The 17,635-nt window shown below is 52.5% G+C and overlaps 1 protein-coding gene across 8 annotated transcripts in view; it reads right to left on the reverse strand.

The window, feature by feature from the left end:
* Positions 1 to 17,635, reverse strand: part of arap1 (ArfGAP with RhoGAP domain, ankyrin repeat and PH domain 1) — a 209,758-nt gene that overhangs the window by 11,210 nt on the left and 180,913 nt on the right. For 7 of the 8 annotated variants that reach the window (XM_087988447.1, XM_087988448.1, XM_087988446.1 and 4 more), the window contains 4 exons: positions 14,071 to 14,207; positions 11,732 to 11,814; positions 8,611 to 8,664; positions 5,787 to 5,850 (listed from right to left, as the gene is read on the reverse strand). In XM_087988447.1, the coding sequence (XP_087844573.1) occupies positions 5,787 to 5,850; positions 8,611 to 8,664; positions 11,732 to 11,814; positions 14,071 to 14,207 (338 nt within the window). Of the gene's footprint in view, positions 1 to 5,786; positions 5,851 to 8,610; positions 8,665 to 11,731; positions 11,815 to 14,070; positions 14,208 to 17,635 lie in introns of those variants that run through there. The other variant, XR_015757500.1, reaches the window with a different exon arrangement.

Raw genomic sequence — 17,635 nt, forward strand, 5'->3', positions numbered from 1 at the left:
TCACCCTGAGGCTGGGCCCTCGGGTCCTAGTCTCGCCTCCTGGTGGAAACATCTTCTCCACATCCTCTCTATCCAGGCCTCTCAGTATTCTGGAAGTTTCCGTGAGATACCTCCCTCATCATCGAGTACAGACCCAGGGTCCTCACCTGTTCCTCATATGACAATCCCTTCATCCCTGGGATCATTCTTGTAAACCTCCTCTGCCCCCCCCCTCCAAGACCAGCACATCCTTCCTTAGATACGGGCCCAAAACTGCTCACAAGATTCTGAATGTGGTCTGACCAGATCCTTATACAGCCTCAGCAGTACAGCTCTGCTCTTGTATTCCAGCCCTCTTGAAATGAATGCTTACATTGCATCTGCCCTCCGAACTGCCACCTAAACCTGCATGTTCACCTTCAGAGAATCCTGAACTGGGACTCCCAAGTCCCTTTGTGCTTTGGATTTCTGAAGCCTTTCAGTTTTTAGAAAATAGTCTGCGCCTCTATTCTTCCTACCAAAGGGCATAACCTCTCCCTTTCCCACATTGTATTCCATCTGCCACTTCCTTTCCCACTCTCCCAGCCTGTCCCAGTCCTTCTGTAGCCTCCCCACTTCCTCACCACTATCTGTCCCTCCACCTACCCTTGTGTCATCTGTAAACTGAGCAACAGTGCCCTCAGTTCCTCCGTCCAGACTGTTAATGTATAATGTGAATCGCTCTGGTCCCAACACAGACCCCTGCAGAACTCCACCAGTCACTGGCTGCCATTCTGAAACAGACCCCTTTATCCTCACTGTCTGCCTCCTGCCAGTCGGCCAATCCTGTATCCATGCCAGTACCTTGCCCCTAACACATTGGGCTCTTCCTTATTTTGCAGCCTCCTGTGTGGCACCTTGTCAAAGGCCTTCTGGAAATCCAAATAGATCGCATCCACTGGCTCTCCTTTGTCTAACTTGCTCATTGCCTCCTCAAAGAATTCAAACAGATTTGTCAGGCATGACCCTCTCCTTGATGAAGCCGTGCACTTCCACGTACTCTGCAATCTCATACGTAATAATGGATGCTAAAACCTTCCCAATGACTGAGGTCAGACTAACCAGCCGATAGTCTCCTGTCTTCTACCTCCCCCCCTTCTCACACAGGGGTGTTACATTAACCACCTTCCAGTTCTCTGGGACTCTCCCCACCTTCTGTGATTCCTGACAGATCACCACCAACGCCTCTGTTACCTTCTTTTCGAATCTTCGATATTACAAACCAGATTACTCGCATATTTCATCCCCTCCCACCGACAGCATTTATCACGACCCTCTGCTGATTTTTGAAGGTTTCCCAATCCGCTCCTTCCCATTAATCTTCACCACATTGTCCACTTTTCCTTTGGCTTTAAGCTGTCCCTGGATTCCCCGGCCAGCCAGGGTCGGCCCCTCCTCCCTCGAGTGTGTTTCTTCCACCTCGGGATGAGTTTCAGCTGCACCTCCCAAGGATGAGGCGTGAAGGCTCAGTTAGGGTAAGTTAGCCAGAAACGATCTAAAGAGAGAGCTAAGAAGAGCCAGGAGGGGACATGAGAAGTTGTTGGCGGATAGGATCAAGGAAAACCCTAAAGCTTTCTGTAGGTAGATCAGGAATAAAAGATGACTAGAGTAAGAGTAGGATCAATCAAAGACAGTAGTGGAATTGTGTGTGGAACCTGAGGATATAGGGGAAGTGTTCAATGAATACTTTTCATCAGTATTCACATTGGAAAAGGGCAATGTTAGTGAGAATACAAAGATACAGGCTACAAAATTAGATGGAAATGCGGTTGACAAAGAGGAAGTTTTAGCAATTTTGGAAGATCTGAAAATAGATAAGACCCCTGGGCCGGATGGGATTTATCCTCGGATTCTCTGGGAAGCCAGGGAGATTGCAGAGCCTTTGATCTTTATGTCATTGTTGTCTACAGGAGTAGTGCCAGAACACTGGAGGATAGCAAATGTTGTTCCCTTGTTTACAAAGGGGAGTCGGGACAACCCTGGTAATTATAGACCAGTGAGCCTTACTTCAGGTGTGGGTAAGGTGTTGAAATAGATCATAAGAGATAGGATTTATAATCATCAGGAAAAGGAATAATTGGATTAGAGATAGTCAACACGGTTTTGTGAAGGGTAGGTCGTGCCTCACAAATCTTACTGAGTTCTTCAGGAAGGTAAACAGGTAGATGAAGGTAAAGCAGTTGATGTGGTGGATATGGACTTCAGTAAGGTGTTTGGTAAGGTTCCACACAATAGACTATTGCAGAAAATATGAAGTTTGGGGATTTAGGAGGTTTAGCTGTTTGGATCAGGAATTGGCTCGCTGAAAGAAGACAGAGGGTGGTGGTTGATGGGAAATGTTCATCCTGGAGCTCAGTTACTAGTGGTGTGTCATAAGGATCTGTTCTGGGGCCACTGCTGTTTGTCATTTTATAAATTATCTGGGGGTGGATGTAGACGGATGGGTTAATAAATTTGGGATTGACACTAATGTAGGCAGAGTTATGGATAGTGCCGAAGATGTTGTGGGTTACAGAGGGACGTAGATAAGATGCAAAGCTGGACTGAGAAGTGGCAAATGGAGTTTAATGCAGAAAAGTGTGAGGTAGCTCACTTCAGAAGAAGTAACAGGAATGCAGAGTATTGGGCTAATGGTAAAATCCTTGGCGGTGTCCTGGTGCATAAATCCCTTAAAGTTGCCACCCAGGTTGATAGAGTTGTTAAGAAGACATATGGTGTGTTGGCGTTTATTGACAGGGGGATTGAGTTTCGGAGCCGTGAGGTCATGCTGCAGCTGTAAAAGACACTGGTGCGGCCGCACTTGGAGTATTGTGTACAGTTCCGGTCACCGCATTATAAGAAGAAGGTGGAAGCTTTGCAAAGGGTACAGAGGAGATTTACTGGGATGTTGCCTGGTTTGGAGGGAAGGTCTTATGGGGAAAGGCTGAGGGCCTTGAGGCTGTTTTCATTGGAGAGAAGAAGGTTGAGAGGTGACTTAACAGAGACATACAAGATAATCAGAGGGTTAGATAGGGTGGACAGGGAGAGCCTTTTTCCTCGGACGGTGAGGGGACATAGCTTTAAATTGAGGGGTGATAGATATAGGACAGATATTAGAGGTAGTTTCTTTACTCAGAGAGTAGGAGGGGTGTGGAACGCACAGCCTGCAACAGTAGTAGACTCACCAACTTTAAGGGCATTTAAATGGACAGTGGACATACTTATGGATAATAATGGAACGGTGTAGGTTAGATGGGCATCAGATTAATTTCTCAGGTCGGTGCAACATCACAGGCTGAAGCGCCTATACTGCGCTGTAATATTCAATGGTCTATGGTCTAAACTCCTGCCGTTGCTGTTCCACCCTGCTGGGCTCCCCTTCCAATCAACTCTGGCCAGCTCCTCCCTCATCTCGTTCCCTTTTCCCAATTGTAATTCTGTTCTCTGATCCCAGCTTCTCCCTCTCAAACTGCAGGGTGAATATGGTCATATTATGGTCACTGCCCCCTTGGAGGGGGAGGGGGTTCCTTCACCTTAAGCTCCCGAATCAGGTCTGTCTCATTACACATCACCAAATCCAGACCTACCTGTTCCTTCAGGAATCAACCACAAGCTGCTCCAAAAAAATCCATCTCATAGGCATTCCACAAATTCCTTCCCTTATGATCTGCTCCCACCCTGATTTTCCGGGCCCCCTGCATATTGAAGTCCCTCAGGATTATTGTAATAGTGTCTTTCTGACCTGCCTTTTCTAACTGCGGGTTTATTATCGACCCCACACCCCGACCACAGCTCGGGGGGTGGGGGAGGGGAGGGGGGTGGAGGGGGGGGGGAGGGCAGTCCTGTGTTTACTCCCATCAGGGGCTTTTTCCTTTAGCAGTTCCTCAACTCGACCCACACAGATACGACACCTTCCAACGCGGTCACTTTGTGCTATTGATCTACCTACACGTCTTACTCACAAGGGAACCCCTCCCCCTCTGCCCATCCCCCTGACCTTCCAATAGGACATGTATCCCTTGGGATATTTAATCCCCAGCCCTGATCCCCAATGCGGCCCTGATTCTGTGAGACCCCACAACATTGTACCCACCAACGTCAATCTGTGCTCGAAGCCCATTTGCCCTGTTTCCTACACTGTGTGTATTTCAGGACAACACCCTCAGTCCTGTGTTGACGGTGCCCACATCCATTGCCATAGTTACCCACTGACCGGCTGTGCCTGATGTTAGAATCCTGACCCCCTCCATATTCTGAGCGATGGCAGGTTCGAGAAACTTTAATAACCTCAGAGCCCCACCCCCCCCCTCCCATTCTCCAGCCCAGTCCATAACCCTCCATGTAAGGGACCCTGCCTCCCTCTACCCCCCACACTCACTCCCTCTACCCCCCGCACTCACTCCCTCTAGCCCCCCCGCACTCACTCCCTCTAGCCCCCCGTACTCACTTGGTCTAGCCCCCCCGCACTCACTCGGTCTAGCCCCCATACTCACTACCTCTAGGCTCCTCATCCACTCCCTTTACCCCCCGCACTCACTCCTTCTACCCCCTCACTCCCTCTACCCCCCGCACTCACTCCTTCTACCCCCGCACTCACTCCTTCTACCCCCGCACTCACTCCTTCTACCCCGCACTCACTCCCTCTACCCCCACACTCACTCCCATTAACCCCCGCGTTCATTCACATTAACCCCCGCGCTCACTCCCTCTACCCCCTCACCCACTCCCTCTACCCCGCACTCACTCCGCTACCCCCCGCACTCACTCCCTCTACCCCCGCACTCACTCCCATTAACCCCCGCGTTCACACACATTAACCCCCTTGCTCACTCCCTCTACCCCTCACCAACTCCCTCTACCCCCGCACTCACTCCTATTACCCCCGCACTCACTCCCGCTAACCCCCGCACTCACTCCCGCTAACCCCCGCACTCACTCCCGCTAACCCCCGCACTCACTACCTCTAGGCCCCTCATCCACTCCCTTTACACCCCGCACTCACTCCCTCTACCCCCGCACTCACTCCCATTAACCCCCGCGTTCACTCACATTAACCCCCGCACTCACTCCCTCTACCCCCGCACTCACTCCTATTACCCCCGCACTCACTCCTATTACCCCCGCACTCACTCCCGCTAACCCCCGCACTCACTCCCGCTAACCCCCGCACTCACTCCCGCTAACCCCCGCACTCACTCCCGCTAACCCCCGCACTCACTCCCGCTAACCCCCGCTACCCCCCGCACTCACCCCCTCTAACCCCCGCACTCACACCCTCTAACCCCTGCACTCACACCCTCTGCCCCCCACACTCACTCCCTCAGCACTGACCCTCCGACAGTGCAGCACTCCCTCAGCACTGACCCTCCGACAGTGCGGCACTCCCTCAGCACTGACCCTCCGACAGTGCCCACTCCCTCAGCACTGACCCTCCGACAGTGCCCACTCCCTCAGCACTGACCCTCCGACAGTGCCCACTCCCTCAGCACTGACCCTCCGACAGTGCAGCACTCCATCGGTTCAATAAGGTCCTTCAGTCTGACCTCCACGTGACTCCAGGCCCACACAGTGGGATTAACCCTTCACTGCCCTGTGAAGTGCCCCAGTAAATGCTTCAATAATGTGGGTCATGACCAGCTTCTTCGAGGTCTACCCATTGACACCCACACCTTCAGAGCAGCACAATCAAACTGGGGCGGGTTGGGGAATGAGACAACGAGGTGGAGGACACACAACTGGCATTGCTTTCCTTAACGTTTACAACTTGAATGTAAATTTAAAGAAATTACCTGGATATACAGGAAGGTCGCAAACCACTCTCGCTGCTCCATCTGAGTGTCACAGCACACATACCTAAACAAAAACCAACACACAACACCTATACATGGGATCCAACTCACCAGGCCGTACCCAGCACCAGCACGGGGTTAGATACAGAGTAAAGCTCCCTCTACACTGTCCCCCATCAAACTCACCCAGGACAGGGACAGCACGGGGTTAGATACAGAGTAAAGCTCCCTCTACACTGTCCCCCATCAAACACTCCCAGGACAGGGACAGACAGGGTCAGATACAGAGTAAAGCTTCCTCTACACTGTCCCCCATCAAACATTCCAAGGACAAGGATAGCACCGGGTTGGACATAAGAGTAAAGCTCTCTCTACCTTTTTAAACTGAAAGTAAACTGAAAGTAAAGTTCATTCACCACTGTCCCCATCATATACTCCTGAATTGCTTGACTGACTGGAATCTAATCAGTAGGTTTCAGGTTGGTTTAAACATAGACTGACAGACACCCAGGATTGAGTGACAGTCTTGAATCTAATCGAGGAGCACATCTGTGCCTGGAGACTAACGCAGACATGGAGAAATCCTGGAATCACAGCAATTATACCCCCAGAATCCCAGCAATTACCCCCCAGAATCCCAGCAATTATGCCTGGAATCCCAGCAATTACCCCCAGAATCGCAGCAATTACCCCCTAGAATCCCAGCAATTACCCCCAGATCCCAGCAATTACCCACAGAATCCCAGCAATTACCCCCCAGAATCCCAGCAATTAGCCTCCAGAATCCCAGCAAATACCCCCCAGAATCCCAGCAATTATCCCCAGAATCCCAGCAATTAACTCCCAGAATCCCAGCAATTACCCCCCCAGAATCCCAGCATATACCCCCCAGAATCCCAGCAATTATCCCCTGGAATCCCAGCAATTATCCCCGGAATCCCAGCAATTACCCCCTGGAATCCCAGCAATTACCCCCTGGAATCCCAGCAATTATCCCCTGGAATCCCAGCAATTACCCCCAGAATCCCAGCAATTACCACCCAGAATCCCAGCAATTACCACCCAGAATCCCAGCAATTACCCCCCGGAATCCCAGCAATTACCCCCTGGAATCCCAGCAATTACCCCCTGGAATCCCAGCAATTACCCCCAGAATCCCAGCAATTACCCCCTGGAATCCCAGCATTTACCCCCCAGAATCCCAGCAATTGCCCCCCAGAATCCCAGCAATTACCCCCCAGAATCCCAGTAATTACCCCCGGAATTGCAGCAATTAGCCTCCAGAATCCCAGCAATAACCCACAGAATCCCAGCAATTACCCCCCGGAATCCAAGCAATTACCCCCCAGAATCCCAGCAATTAGCCTCCAGAATCCCAGCAATTACCCCCCAGAATCCCAGCATATACCCCCCCAGAATCCCAGCATATACCCCCCAGAATCCCAGCAATTATCCCCTGGAATCCCAGCAATTATCCCCTGGAATCCCAGCAATTACCCCCAGAATCCCAGCAATTACCCCCCAGAATCCCAGCAATTACCCACAGAATCCCAGCAATTACCCCCCAGAATCCCAGCAATTACTCCCCGAATCCCAGCAATTACCCCCGGAATCCCAGCAATTACCCCCGGAATCGCAGAAATTACCCCCTGGAATCCCAGCAATTACCCCCTGGAATCCCAGCAATTACCCCCAGAATCTCAGCAATTACCCCCAGAATCCCAATTACACCCCAGAATCCCAGCAATTACCCCCGGAATCCCAGAAATTACCGCCTGGAATCCCAGCATATACCCCCAGAATCCCAGCATATACCCCCAGAATCCCAGCAATTACCCCCCAGAATCCCAGCAATTACCCCCCAGAATCCCAGCAATTACCCCCCAGAATCCCAGCAATTACCCCCCAGAATCCCAGCTATTACCCACAGAATCCCAGCAATTACCCCCCAGAATCCCAGCAATTACACCCCAGAATCCCAGCAATTACCCCCGGAATCCCAGCAATTACCCCCAGAATCCCAGAAATTACCGCCTGGAATCCCAGCATATACCCCCAGAATCCCAGCAATTACCCCCCAGAATCCCAGCAATTACCCACCAGAATCCCAGCAATTACCCCCCAGAATCCCAGCAATTACCGCCCGAATCCCAGCAATTACCCCCGGAATCCCAGCATATACCCCCAGAATCCCAGCAATTACCCCCAGAATCCCAGCAATTACCCCCCAGAATCCCAGCAATTACCGCCCGAATCCCAGCAATTACCCCCGGAATCCCAGCAATTACCCACAGAATCCCAGAAATTACCCCCTGGAATCCCAGAAATTACCCCCAGAATCCCAGCAATTACCCACAGAATCCCAGCAATTACCCCCTGGAATCCCAGCAATTACCCCCAGAATCCCAGCAATTACCCCCAGAATCCCAGCAATTACCCCCCAGAATCCCAGCAATTACCCCCCAGAATCCCAGCAATTACCCCCGGAATCCCAACAATTACCCCCGGAATCCCCGCAATTACCCCCGGAATCCCAGCAATTACCCCCAGAATCCCAGCAATTACCCCCAGAATCCCAGCAATTATCCCCTGGAATCCCAGCAATTACCCCCCAGAATCCCACAATTACCCCCCAGAATCCCAGCAATTACCCCCCAGAATCCCAGAAATTACCCCCAGAATCCCAGCAATTACCCACAGAATCCCAGCAATTACCCCCTGGAATCCCAGCAATTACCCCCAGAATCCCAGCAATTACCCACAGAATCCCAGCAATTACCCACAGAATCCCACAATTACCCCCAGAATCCCCAGGAGTACTCACCAATGCTGCTTCTCGTGCTTTTCCTTGTTTTCATAAACAATGGTGAACCCCCAGCTGGAACAGAGAACACAGTTTATTGTCAGATATTGTCTACCACAACCGGGTGTCATGGCAACATGTGGCTCGATCAATCAACGTATTCTCCGTGGAAGATCAGGCTCACATCATCTACATCAAAATATAGGAACACCACCCCCTGCAAGTTCCCCTCCAAGCCCCTCACCATCCTGACTTGGAAATATATCGTCGTTCCTTCACTGTCATTGGGTCACAATCCTGGAATTCCCTCCCTAAGGGCATTGTGGGTCAACCCACAGCACATGGACTGCAGTGGTTCAAGAAGGCAGCTCACCCCCACCTTCTGAAGGGGCAACTAGGGACGGGCAACAAATGCTGGGCCCAGCCAGTGACACCCACATCCCATAAGTGAATAAAGTTATGGCTGATCTGATAATCCTCAACTCCCCTTTCCTGCCTTTTCCCCATAACCCTCGATTCCCTTCCCAATTAAAAATCTCTCTCTCTCGGCCTTGAATATCCTCAGTGACCCAGCCTCGACAGCCCTCTGTGGTAAAGGATTCCCCAGATTCACTCCCCGCGGAGAGAGGAAATTCCTCCCTGTCTTTGTTGTAAATGACCCCTTATTCTGAGATGGTGCCCTCTAGGTCCTAGACACTCCCACCAGGGGAAACAACCGCTCCACATCTCCCCCTGTCAAGTCCCTGAAAAATCTGACATGTTTCAACAAGGTCACCTCTCATTTTTCTAAATTCCAACGAGTACAGGCCCAACCTGCTCACCCTCTCCCCATCAGACAGTCCCTCCATCCCCAGGATCGGCTGAGTGCTCCTTCTCTGGACTGTCTCCAATGCCAGGATGTCTCTCCTTAGATACAGGGCCCAAAACCATTCACAGTATTCCAGCTGGGGTCTGACCTGTGCCTTAATAATTTTAGTAAAACCTTCCTTCTTTTATCTTCCATTCCCTTGGTACTAAAGGCCAACAGTCCCTATGCCTTCCCTATTACCCACTGAGCTTGGATGCTAGCTGTATTTAACACGAGGATTCCCATATCACCCAATAATACAGGTTCACGCAGTCTTCCTCCATTTTAATAATATTCTGTTTTTCATAATCTTTATAACATTATTACATAATCATTTCCCCACATTATATTCCATCTTATTTTAGCCAAATCTATCTATCTCCCTCTGCAGACTCCATCAGTCTCCCTACTGGCCTTCCCACCTATTTTGGCTTCATCCACCAACATGCCTGTAATACATTCACTTTCCCCATCCAAGTCATTAATATACAGTAGATTGTTCAGAATTGCAGCCCCAACACTGATCCCTGTGGCACACAAGATACAGGGTTCCCTCCTTTCAATGCTCCCTTCCCCTGAATCCCAACTTTGACTTGTTCACCAATCCTCTCTCCACACTAACACACCATCTCCAACACCATGACCGCGTCTTTATGAAGGAGTCTCATGTGTGATCAGAAGAATATGATTAAGTTGCAGAGGGTTCAGAAGAGAATTATCACGATGTTACTGGGTACGGAGGGTTTGAGATATTAAAAAAAGGCTGGATGGGCTGGGACTTTTTTCACTGGAGCGTGGGGCATTGAGAGGCAACATGATAGAGGTCTATAAAATTATGAGGCATATAGATAGAGTTAATGGTAGGTGTCTTTTCCCTAGGATGGGGGATTTCAAGACTGGGGGCACATTTTTAAGGTGAGAGAAGAGAGTTTTAAAAAGACATGAGGGGCAAATGTTTTATACACAGGGTGGTTCGTGTGTGGGAGTGTTTGGTGTGGACAGTGTAGAGGGAGCTTTGCTCTCTATCAGACACAGTTGATCATGTGAACTGAGCAGTACGTCTCCTGATAATGCTGAGCTGTCCCAGCACTGAGCCCCGGAGTTGGCTTGGAGTCTGTCCCTGACTCAGGCCGAACTTCCTGAGGAAGTGGGGCATGTGGGTACAATTAAAACACTTAAAAGACATTTGGATGGATACATGAAGAGGAAGTGTTTGGTAGGATATGGCCAGGAGCAGGCAGGTGGGACTAGTTTAGTTTGGGATTATGGTCAGCATGGACTGGGTGGGCCGAAGGGTCAGCTTCCATACTGTATGACTCTATGTGGTACCATATTTAAGGGCAGCACAGTGGGTCAGTGGTTAGCACTGCTGCCTCACAGCACCAGAGACCTGGGTTCGATTCTGGCCTTGGGCGACTGTCTGTGTGGAGTTTGCACATTCTCCCCGTGTCTGCGTGGGTTTCCTCCGGGTGCTCCGGTTTCCTCCCACAGTCCAAAGATGTGCAGGTCAGGTGAATTGGCCACGCTAAATTGCCCGTAGTGTTAGGTAAGGGGTAAATGTAGGGGTATGGGTGGGTTGCGCTTCAGCGGGGCGGTGTGGACTTGTTAGGCCGATGGGCCTGTTTCCACACTGTAATGTGATCTAATCTAAAAAAAATCTAATATTTAACCCATTTGTTCCTTCCTCAGCGAGCTCTAGTCAAAACGTCAGCCATCACTTCCCCTTTATGAAGCCTCAGGGACTCTGCTTGGTTATGTTATATTAAAAATCACACAGCACCAGGTTATAGTCCAACAGGTTTATTTGGAAGCACTAGCTCTCGGAGCACTGCTCTTTCATCAGGTGGATGTGGAAAAAGGAGCAGTGCTCCGAAAGCTAGTGCTTCCAATTAAACCTGTTGGACCATAACTTGATGGTGTGTGATTTTTAACTCTGTCCACCCCAGTCCAACATCGGCATCTCCATTTTGTGATTATGTTACATATTTCTGAACGTCCTGTTATTGTGTCCTTTATGATAGATCCATATATTTCCCCAGTGACAGATCAGCAGATGGTGAAATCGGAATTCTGTAGAAATCCTGTGTAAGAAGCTAACGTAATGACATCATTTCGGGTTGGAACTCAGACACACACGTGACTCCAAACCAACAGTAAAGCGTTTGACTATTAACTGCCCCTGAAGCAGCTGGGCGAGCCACAGAGTCGGGGGGGGGGGCAAGTAGGGACGGTCAGGTACGCCTTGTGAGTGATGCCCACACCCCGGGAAAGAGTTAACAGCAACATTTCACTCACCATGTTGGTGGTTTCAGTTTCTTCTTCACTCCAAGATAGACTTTCAAACTCTTCACTGCCCACTCCTTCTCAGGTTTATTGCTCTGTTACAAAACAAACCTCCCCCAGTTAGAGCACAGCAAGGAGAAACTAACACGCCAGCTCTCGCCCATTGTAGAGGGAGCTTTACTCTGTATCTAACCCCGTGCTGTCCCTGTCCTGGGAGTGTTTGATGGGGGACAGTGTAGAGGGAGCTTTACTCTGTATCTAACCCCATGCTGTCCCTGTCCTGGGAGTGTGTAGAGGGAGCTTTACTCTGTATCTAACCCCATGCTGTCCCTGTCCTGGGAGTGTTTGATGGGGACAGTGTAGAGGGAGCTTTACTCTGTATCTAACCCCATGCTGTCCCTGTCCTGGGAGTGTTTGATGGGGACAGTGTAGAGGGAGCTTTACTCTGTATCTAACCCCATGCTGTCCCTGTCCTGGGAGTGTTTGATGGGGACAGTGTAGAGGGAGCTTTACTCTGTATCTAACCCCGTGCTGTCCCTGCCCTGGGAGTGTTTGATGGGGACAGTGTAGAGGGAGCTTTACTCTGTATCTAACCCCGTGCTGTCCCTGCCCTGGGAGTGTTTGATGGGGACAGTGTAGAGGGAGCTTTACTCTGTATCTAACCCTGTGTTGTCCCTGTCCCTGGGAGTGTTTGATGGGGGAGACAGTGTAGAGAGAGCTTTACTCTGGATCTAACCCCGTGCTGTCCCTGTCCTGGGAGTGTTTGATGGGGGACAGTGTAGAGAGAGCTTTACTCTGCATCTAACCCTGTGCTGTCCCTGTCCCTGGGAGTGTTTGATGGGGGACAGTGTAGAGGGAGCTTTACTCTGTATCTAACCCCGTGCTGTCCCTGTCCCTGAGAGTGTTTGATGGGGACAGTGTAGAGGAAGCTTTACTCTGTATCTACCCCCATGCTGTCCCTGTCCTGGGAGTGTTTGATGGGGACAGTGTAGAGGGAGCTTTACTCTGTATCACACACAGTTGATCATGTGAACTGAGCAGTACGTCTCCTGATAATGCTGAGCTGTCCCAGCACTGACCCCCGGAGTTGGTCTGGAGTCTGTCCCTGACTCAGGAAAAGGATCTCACTCTGATATGGCTGGCTGCAAAGCAGAGAGATATCTTGGACTCGAAGGGCCGAAGGGCCTGTGTCGATGCTGAGGATGTCTACACCGGAGTGACCACGTTCCAGGAGACAATTCCCGATGAGGGGGGGTTCCTGGGGCTTGGAGCGGGACAAAACCACCCCCAGGGCACAGACATTGACTGTCCCCTCCCCCACCCCCAACCCCCAGGGCCTGGACACTGACCGGTCCCTCCCCACCCCCCCACGGGACGTGGACACTGACCGGTCCCTCCCCACCCCCCCAGGGCCTGGACACTGACCGGTCCCTCCCCACCCCCACCCCCACCCCCAGGGGCCTGGACACTGACCGGTCCCTCCCCACCCCCACCCCCACCCCCAGGGGCCAGGACACTGACCAGTCTCTCCACACCCCACCCCCAGGGGCCTGGACACTGACCAGTCTCTCCCCACCCCCACCCCCACCCCAGGGGGCCTGGACACTGACCGGTCCCTCCCCACCCCCACCTCCACCCCCCGGAGCCTGTACACTGACCGGTCCCTCACCAGCCCCACCCCCCGGGGCCTGGATGCTGACCGGTCCCTCCCCACTCCCACACACCCCCGGGGCCTGGACACTGACCGGTCTCTCCCCACCCCCACCCACAGGGGCCTGGACACTGACCGGTCCCTCCCCACTCCCACACCCCCTCGGGGCCTGGACACTGACCGGTCTCTCCCCACCCCCACCCACAGTGGCCTGGACACTGACCGGTCTCTCCCCACCCCCACCCACAGGGGCCTGGACACTGACCGGTCTCTCCCCACTCCCACACTCCCCGGGGCCTGGACACTGACCGGTCCCTCCCCACTCTCCACCCCCAGGGGCCTGGACGCTGACCGGTCCCTCCCAACACCCCCCCTCCCCGGGGCCTGGACACTGACCGGTCTCTCCCCACCCCCACCCCCACCCCCAGGGGCCTGGACACTGACCGGTCTCTCCCCACCCCCACCCCTCCTGGGGCCTGGATACTGACCGGTCCCTCCCCACCCCCACCCCCCCCAGGGCCTGGACACTGACTGGTCTCTCCCCACACCCATCCCCCAGGGGCCTGGACACTGACTGGGTACCAGGCGGGTGGGTTTGAGCTGTACATCAGGATTGGGTGAGGGGTGGCTGGGTCAGGGGCAAGCAGGAACCGTTGGGACGAATGGCCTGGCTGTGTCCTGGGACGGAGTGCCCACTTACCCGCACTTCCTTATAGAGCCGCAGGGTGTAGCCGGTCAGCATGAAGTAACGGTCACTGAAACTGCCCACTCCCAATCCCAGCTTCCTCTCCTCCCGGAATCTCACCATGCCGTGTTTCTGATCCGCCACCTTACTGGCTGTGGGGGGGGCATAGGGAACACACCCGGGGGGCAGAGGAAGGGGTGGGAGAGAGAGGGAGGGATGGGGAAAGGGAGAGAGGGAGATAGAGAGGGAGACAGAAGGGGAGGGGGAGAGGGAGAGAGAGGGAGGGGGGAGGGGAGAGGGAGAGATAGAGAGGGAGACAGAAGGGGAGGGTGGGAGAGGGGAAGGGGGGAAGGGGAGAGGAAGAGATAGAGAGGGAGACAGAAGGGGAGGGGGGAAGGGGAGAGAGGGAAGGGCAGGGCAGATAGAGAGGGGGAAGGGGAGTGGGGCGGAAAGTTGGGGGAGGGGAGGGAAGGTGAGAGAGGGGTTTGTCAGAGGAGAGGGAGAAAGGTTGGAAGGGAGAGAGATGAAGAATAGTTATGAGGGAGGGGAAGGGTTTGAGATAGAAGAGAGAGAGAGAGAGACAGAGAGAGAGAGAGACAGAGAGAGAGATGAGTACATCAGTCTAACCCACGATGATGTATCTGAGATCATTTCCCATCTGTCCCCAATCGGGAGGGAATATGAAGCACTCTCCTCCTCAACAAGGGGAGAACCTGGACAATATCAGCCTGGGATCCTCCTGTGCCATAAGACCATAAACCAAAGGAGCAGAAATTAGGCCGTTCAGCCCATCGAGTCTGCTCCACCATTCAATCACAACTGATATGTTTTTCATCCCCATTCTCCCCCTTTCAGTCCATAACCCTTGACCCCCTTGATAACTTAAGAACCTCTCTATCTCCATCTTGAATATCGTCAGTGACCCAGCCCCGACAGCCTTCTGTTGGAATGAATTCTATAGATTCCCCACTCTCCGGGTGAAGAAGTTTCTCCTTATCTCCATTCTGAAAGGTCTTCCCTTTACTCTAAGGCTGTGCCCTTAGGTCCTAGTCTCTCCTACCAATGAAAACATCTTCCCAACATCCACTCTGTCCAAGCCATTCAGTACTCTGTATGTTTCAATTAGATCCCCCCTCATCCTTCTGAACTCCATTGAGTATATACCCAGAGTCCTCCAACTTTCCTCATATGTTAGGCCTTTCATTCTTGGGATCATTTGGTGTCTCACCAGAGATTTTTTCTTCACTCATTCACAGGACGAGGGCGCGCTGGTGAGGTCACCATTTATTGCCCATCCCCAGAGAGCAGTTAAGAGTCACCAACATCGCTGTGGGTCTGGGGTTACACGTCAGCTAGACTCGGTAAGGATGGGTCTCTGGATAATATCAGTGGGCCATCGCGCCCCCCAGGCAGCTTTCAGAGGGATACCATAACAGGATTATCCAAATCCCACCATTTGGACTCTCTCTAGTTAGCACCATCTTTGATAAGGTTTCACCTGAGAAATAAGTGGTCACACTTGACACCATCCAGGACAAAGCAGCCCACACTTGATTGGCACCACATCCACAAACATCCCCTCCCCCCCCCACCGTCGCTCAGTAGCAGCAGGGTGTACCATCTACAAGATGCCCTGCAGAGATTCACCAAAGATCCTCAGGCAGCTCCTTCCAAACCCATGACCACTTCCATCTAGAAGGACAAGGGGCAGCAGATACATGGGAACACCAGCCCCCTGCAAGTTCCCCTCCGGGCCCCTCATCATCCTGACTTGGAAATACATCGCCATTCCTTCAGTGTCGCTGGGTCACAATCCTGGAATCCCCTCCCTCACGGCATAGGCCCAGCCAGTGACAATTACAGACCACGGGGGAGTAAACAAAGCTGGGATCACTTGTCTTGTTTTGCGCCAACGTTCCCCACTCGGCCAACGTGCTGCTGTTAACTGGCCCACATTCCAACCTTCTCTTCCCATGTTCCTGAGTCACCCCAAATCAGCCTTTCCCCGCGATCTTCCCCAATCCCCGGAACTAGAGTTACAGAATGGTGACAGCTCAGGAGGCCATTCAGCCCATCATCTCCATGCTGGCTCTCCTGGCTCTCTGTAATAACAACTGAATCAGTGCCACCCTCTCACCCTCTTACAATAAATAGACAATAGACAATAGGTGCAGGAGTAGGCCATTCTGCCCTTCGAGCCTGCACCACCATTCAATATGATCATGGCTGATCATCCTTAATCAGTATCCTGTTCCTGCCTTATCCCCATAACCCTTGATTCCACTATCTTTGAGAGCTCTATCCAACTCTTTCTTAAATGAATCCAGAGAGTGGGCCTCCACTGCCCTCTGGGGCAGAGCATTCCACACAGCCACCACTCTCTGGGTGAAGAAGTTTCTCCTCATCTCTGTCCTAAATGGTCTACCCCATATTTTTAAGCTGTGTCCTCTGCTTCGGGACTCACCCATCAGAGGAAACATGTTTCCTGCCTCCAGAGTGTCCAATCCTTTAATAATCTTATATGTCTCAATCAGATCCCCTTTCAGTCTTCTAAACTCAAGGGTATACAAGGTAAAAACAATGACTGCAGATGCTGGAAACCAGATTCTGGATTAGTGGTGCTGGAAGAGCACAGCAGTTCAGGCAGCATCCGAGGAGCAGGAAAATCGACGTTTCGGGCAAAAGCCCTTCATCAGGAATACAGGCAGAGAGCCTGAAGCGTGGAGAGATAAGCTAGAGGAGGGTGGGGGTGGGGAGAGAGTAGCATAGAGTATACAAGCCCAGTCGCTCCAATCTTAAATGCATGAACTTTCAATAACGACCCCTTCACGAGTGAAGCTAACCTCCCCCACTCTCTCAGGCGGAACATTCCAGACCCGAATGTCACTCCTTCAGTCTGTGCCTCTCTTACTCAGTCCTGGCAGAAGCTGAAACTGTTTCTCCCAATTTGTTCTGCTCAGTTGCCTCAGGATTTTGATCAAATCTTCCCTCAGATTTCTCTTTACTGAACCCGGCCTCCCAACTCCAACCACGGAAATGACAATCCTCATCGATGGAACCATTCCCCTCCTCACATTCTCCCTCCCCATACACCCCCCCGCCACCCCCCCCACCCCCCCTACTCACACTCCTCCCCTCTTCATATTTCTCTTTTCCCACTGTCTCTCCACCCCCTAGTGTGTTCCAGAAATACACCCCTCCCAATCTAGACATGGGAATGCCCAGACCCAGCTCCCTCTCCCCAGGCCCCAGCTCCCTCTCCCCAGGCCCCATTCCCACTCCCCTCTCCCCAGGCCCCATTCCCACTCCCCTCTCCCCAGCCCCAGCTCCCTCTCCCTCTCCCCAGGCCCCAGCTCCCTCTCCCCAGGCGCCAGCTCCCTCTCCCCAGGCCCCATTCCCATTCCCCAGGCCCCAGCTCCCTCTCCCCAGGCCCCAGGCCCCATTCCCACTCCCCTCTCCCTCTCCCCAGGCCCCAGCTCCCTCTCCCCAGGCCCCAGCTCCCTCTCCCCAGGCCCCATTCCCACTCCCCTCTCCCCAGGCCCCATTCCCACTCCCCTCTCCCCAGCCCCAGCTCCCTCTC

Source organism: Chiloscyllium plagiosum, unplaced genomic scaffold, assembly GCF_037043375.1.
Source record: "Chiloscyllium plagiosum isolate Xiang-an unplaced genomic scaffold, Cpla_swu_hap1 HiC_scaffold_6, whole genome shotgun sequence".
Lineage (NCBI taxonomy): Eukaryota > Metazoa > Chordata > Chondrichthyes > Orectolobiformes > Hemiscylliidae > Chiloscyllium > Chiloscyllium plagiosum.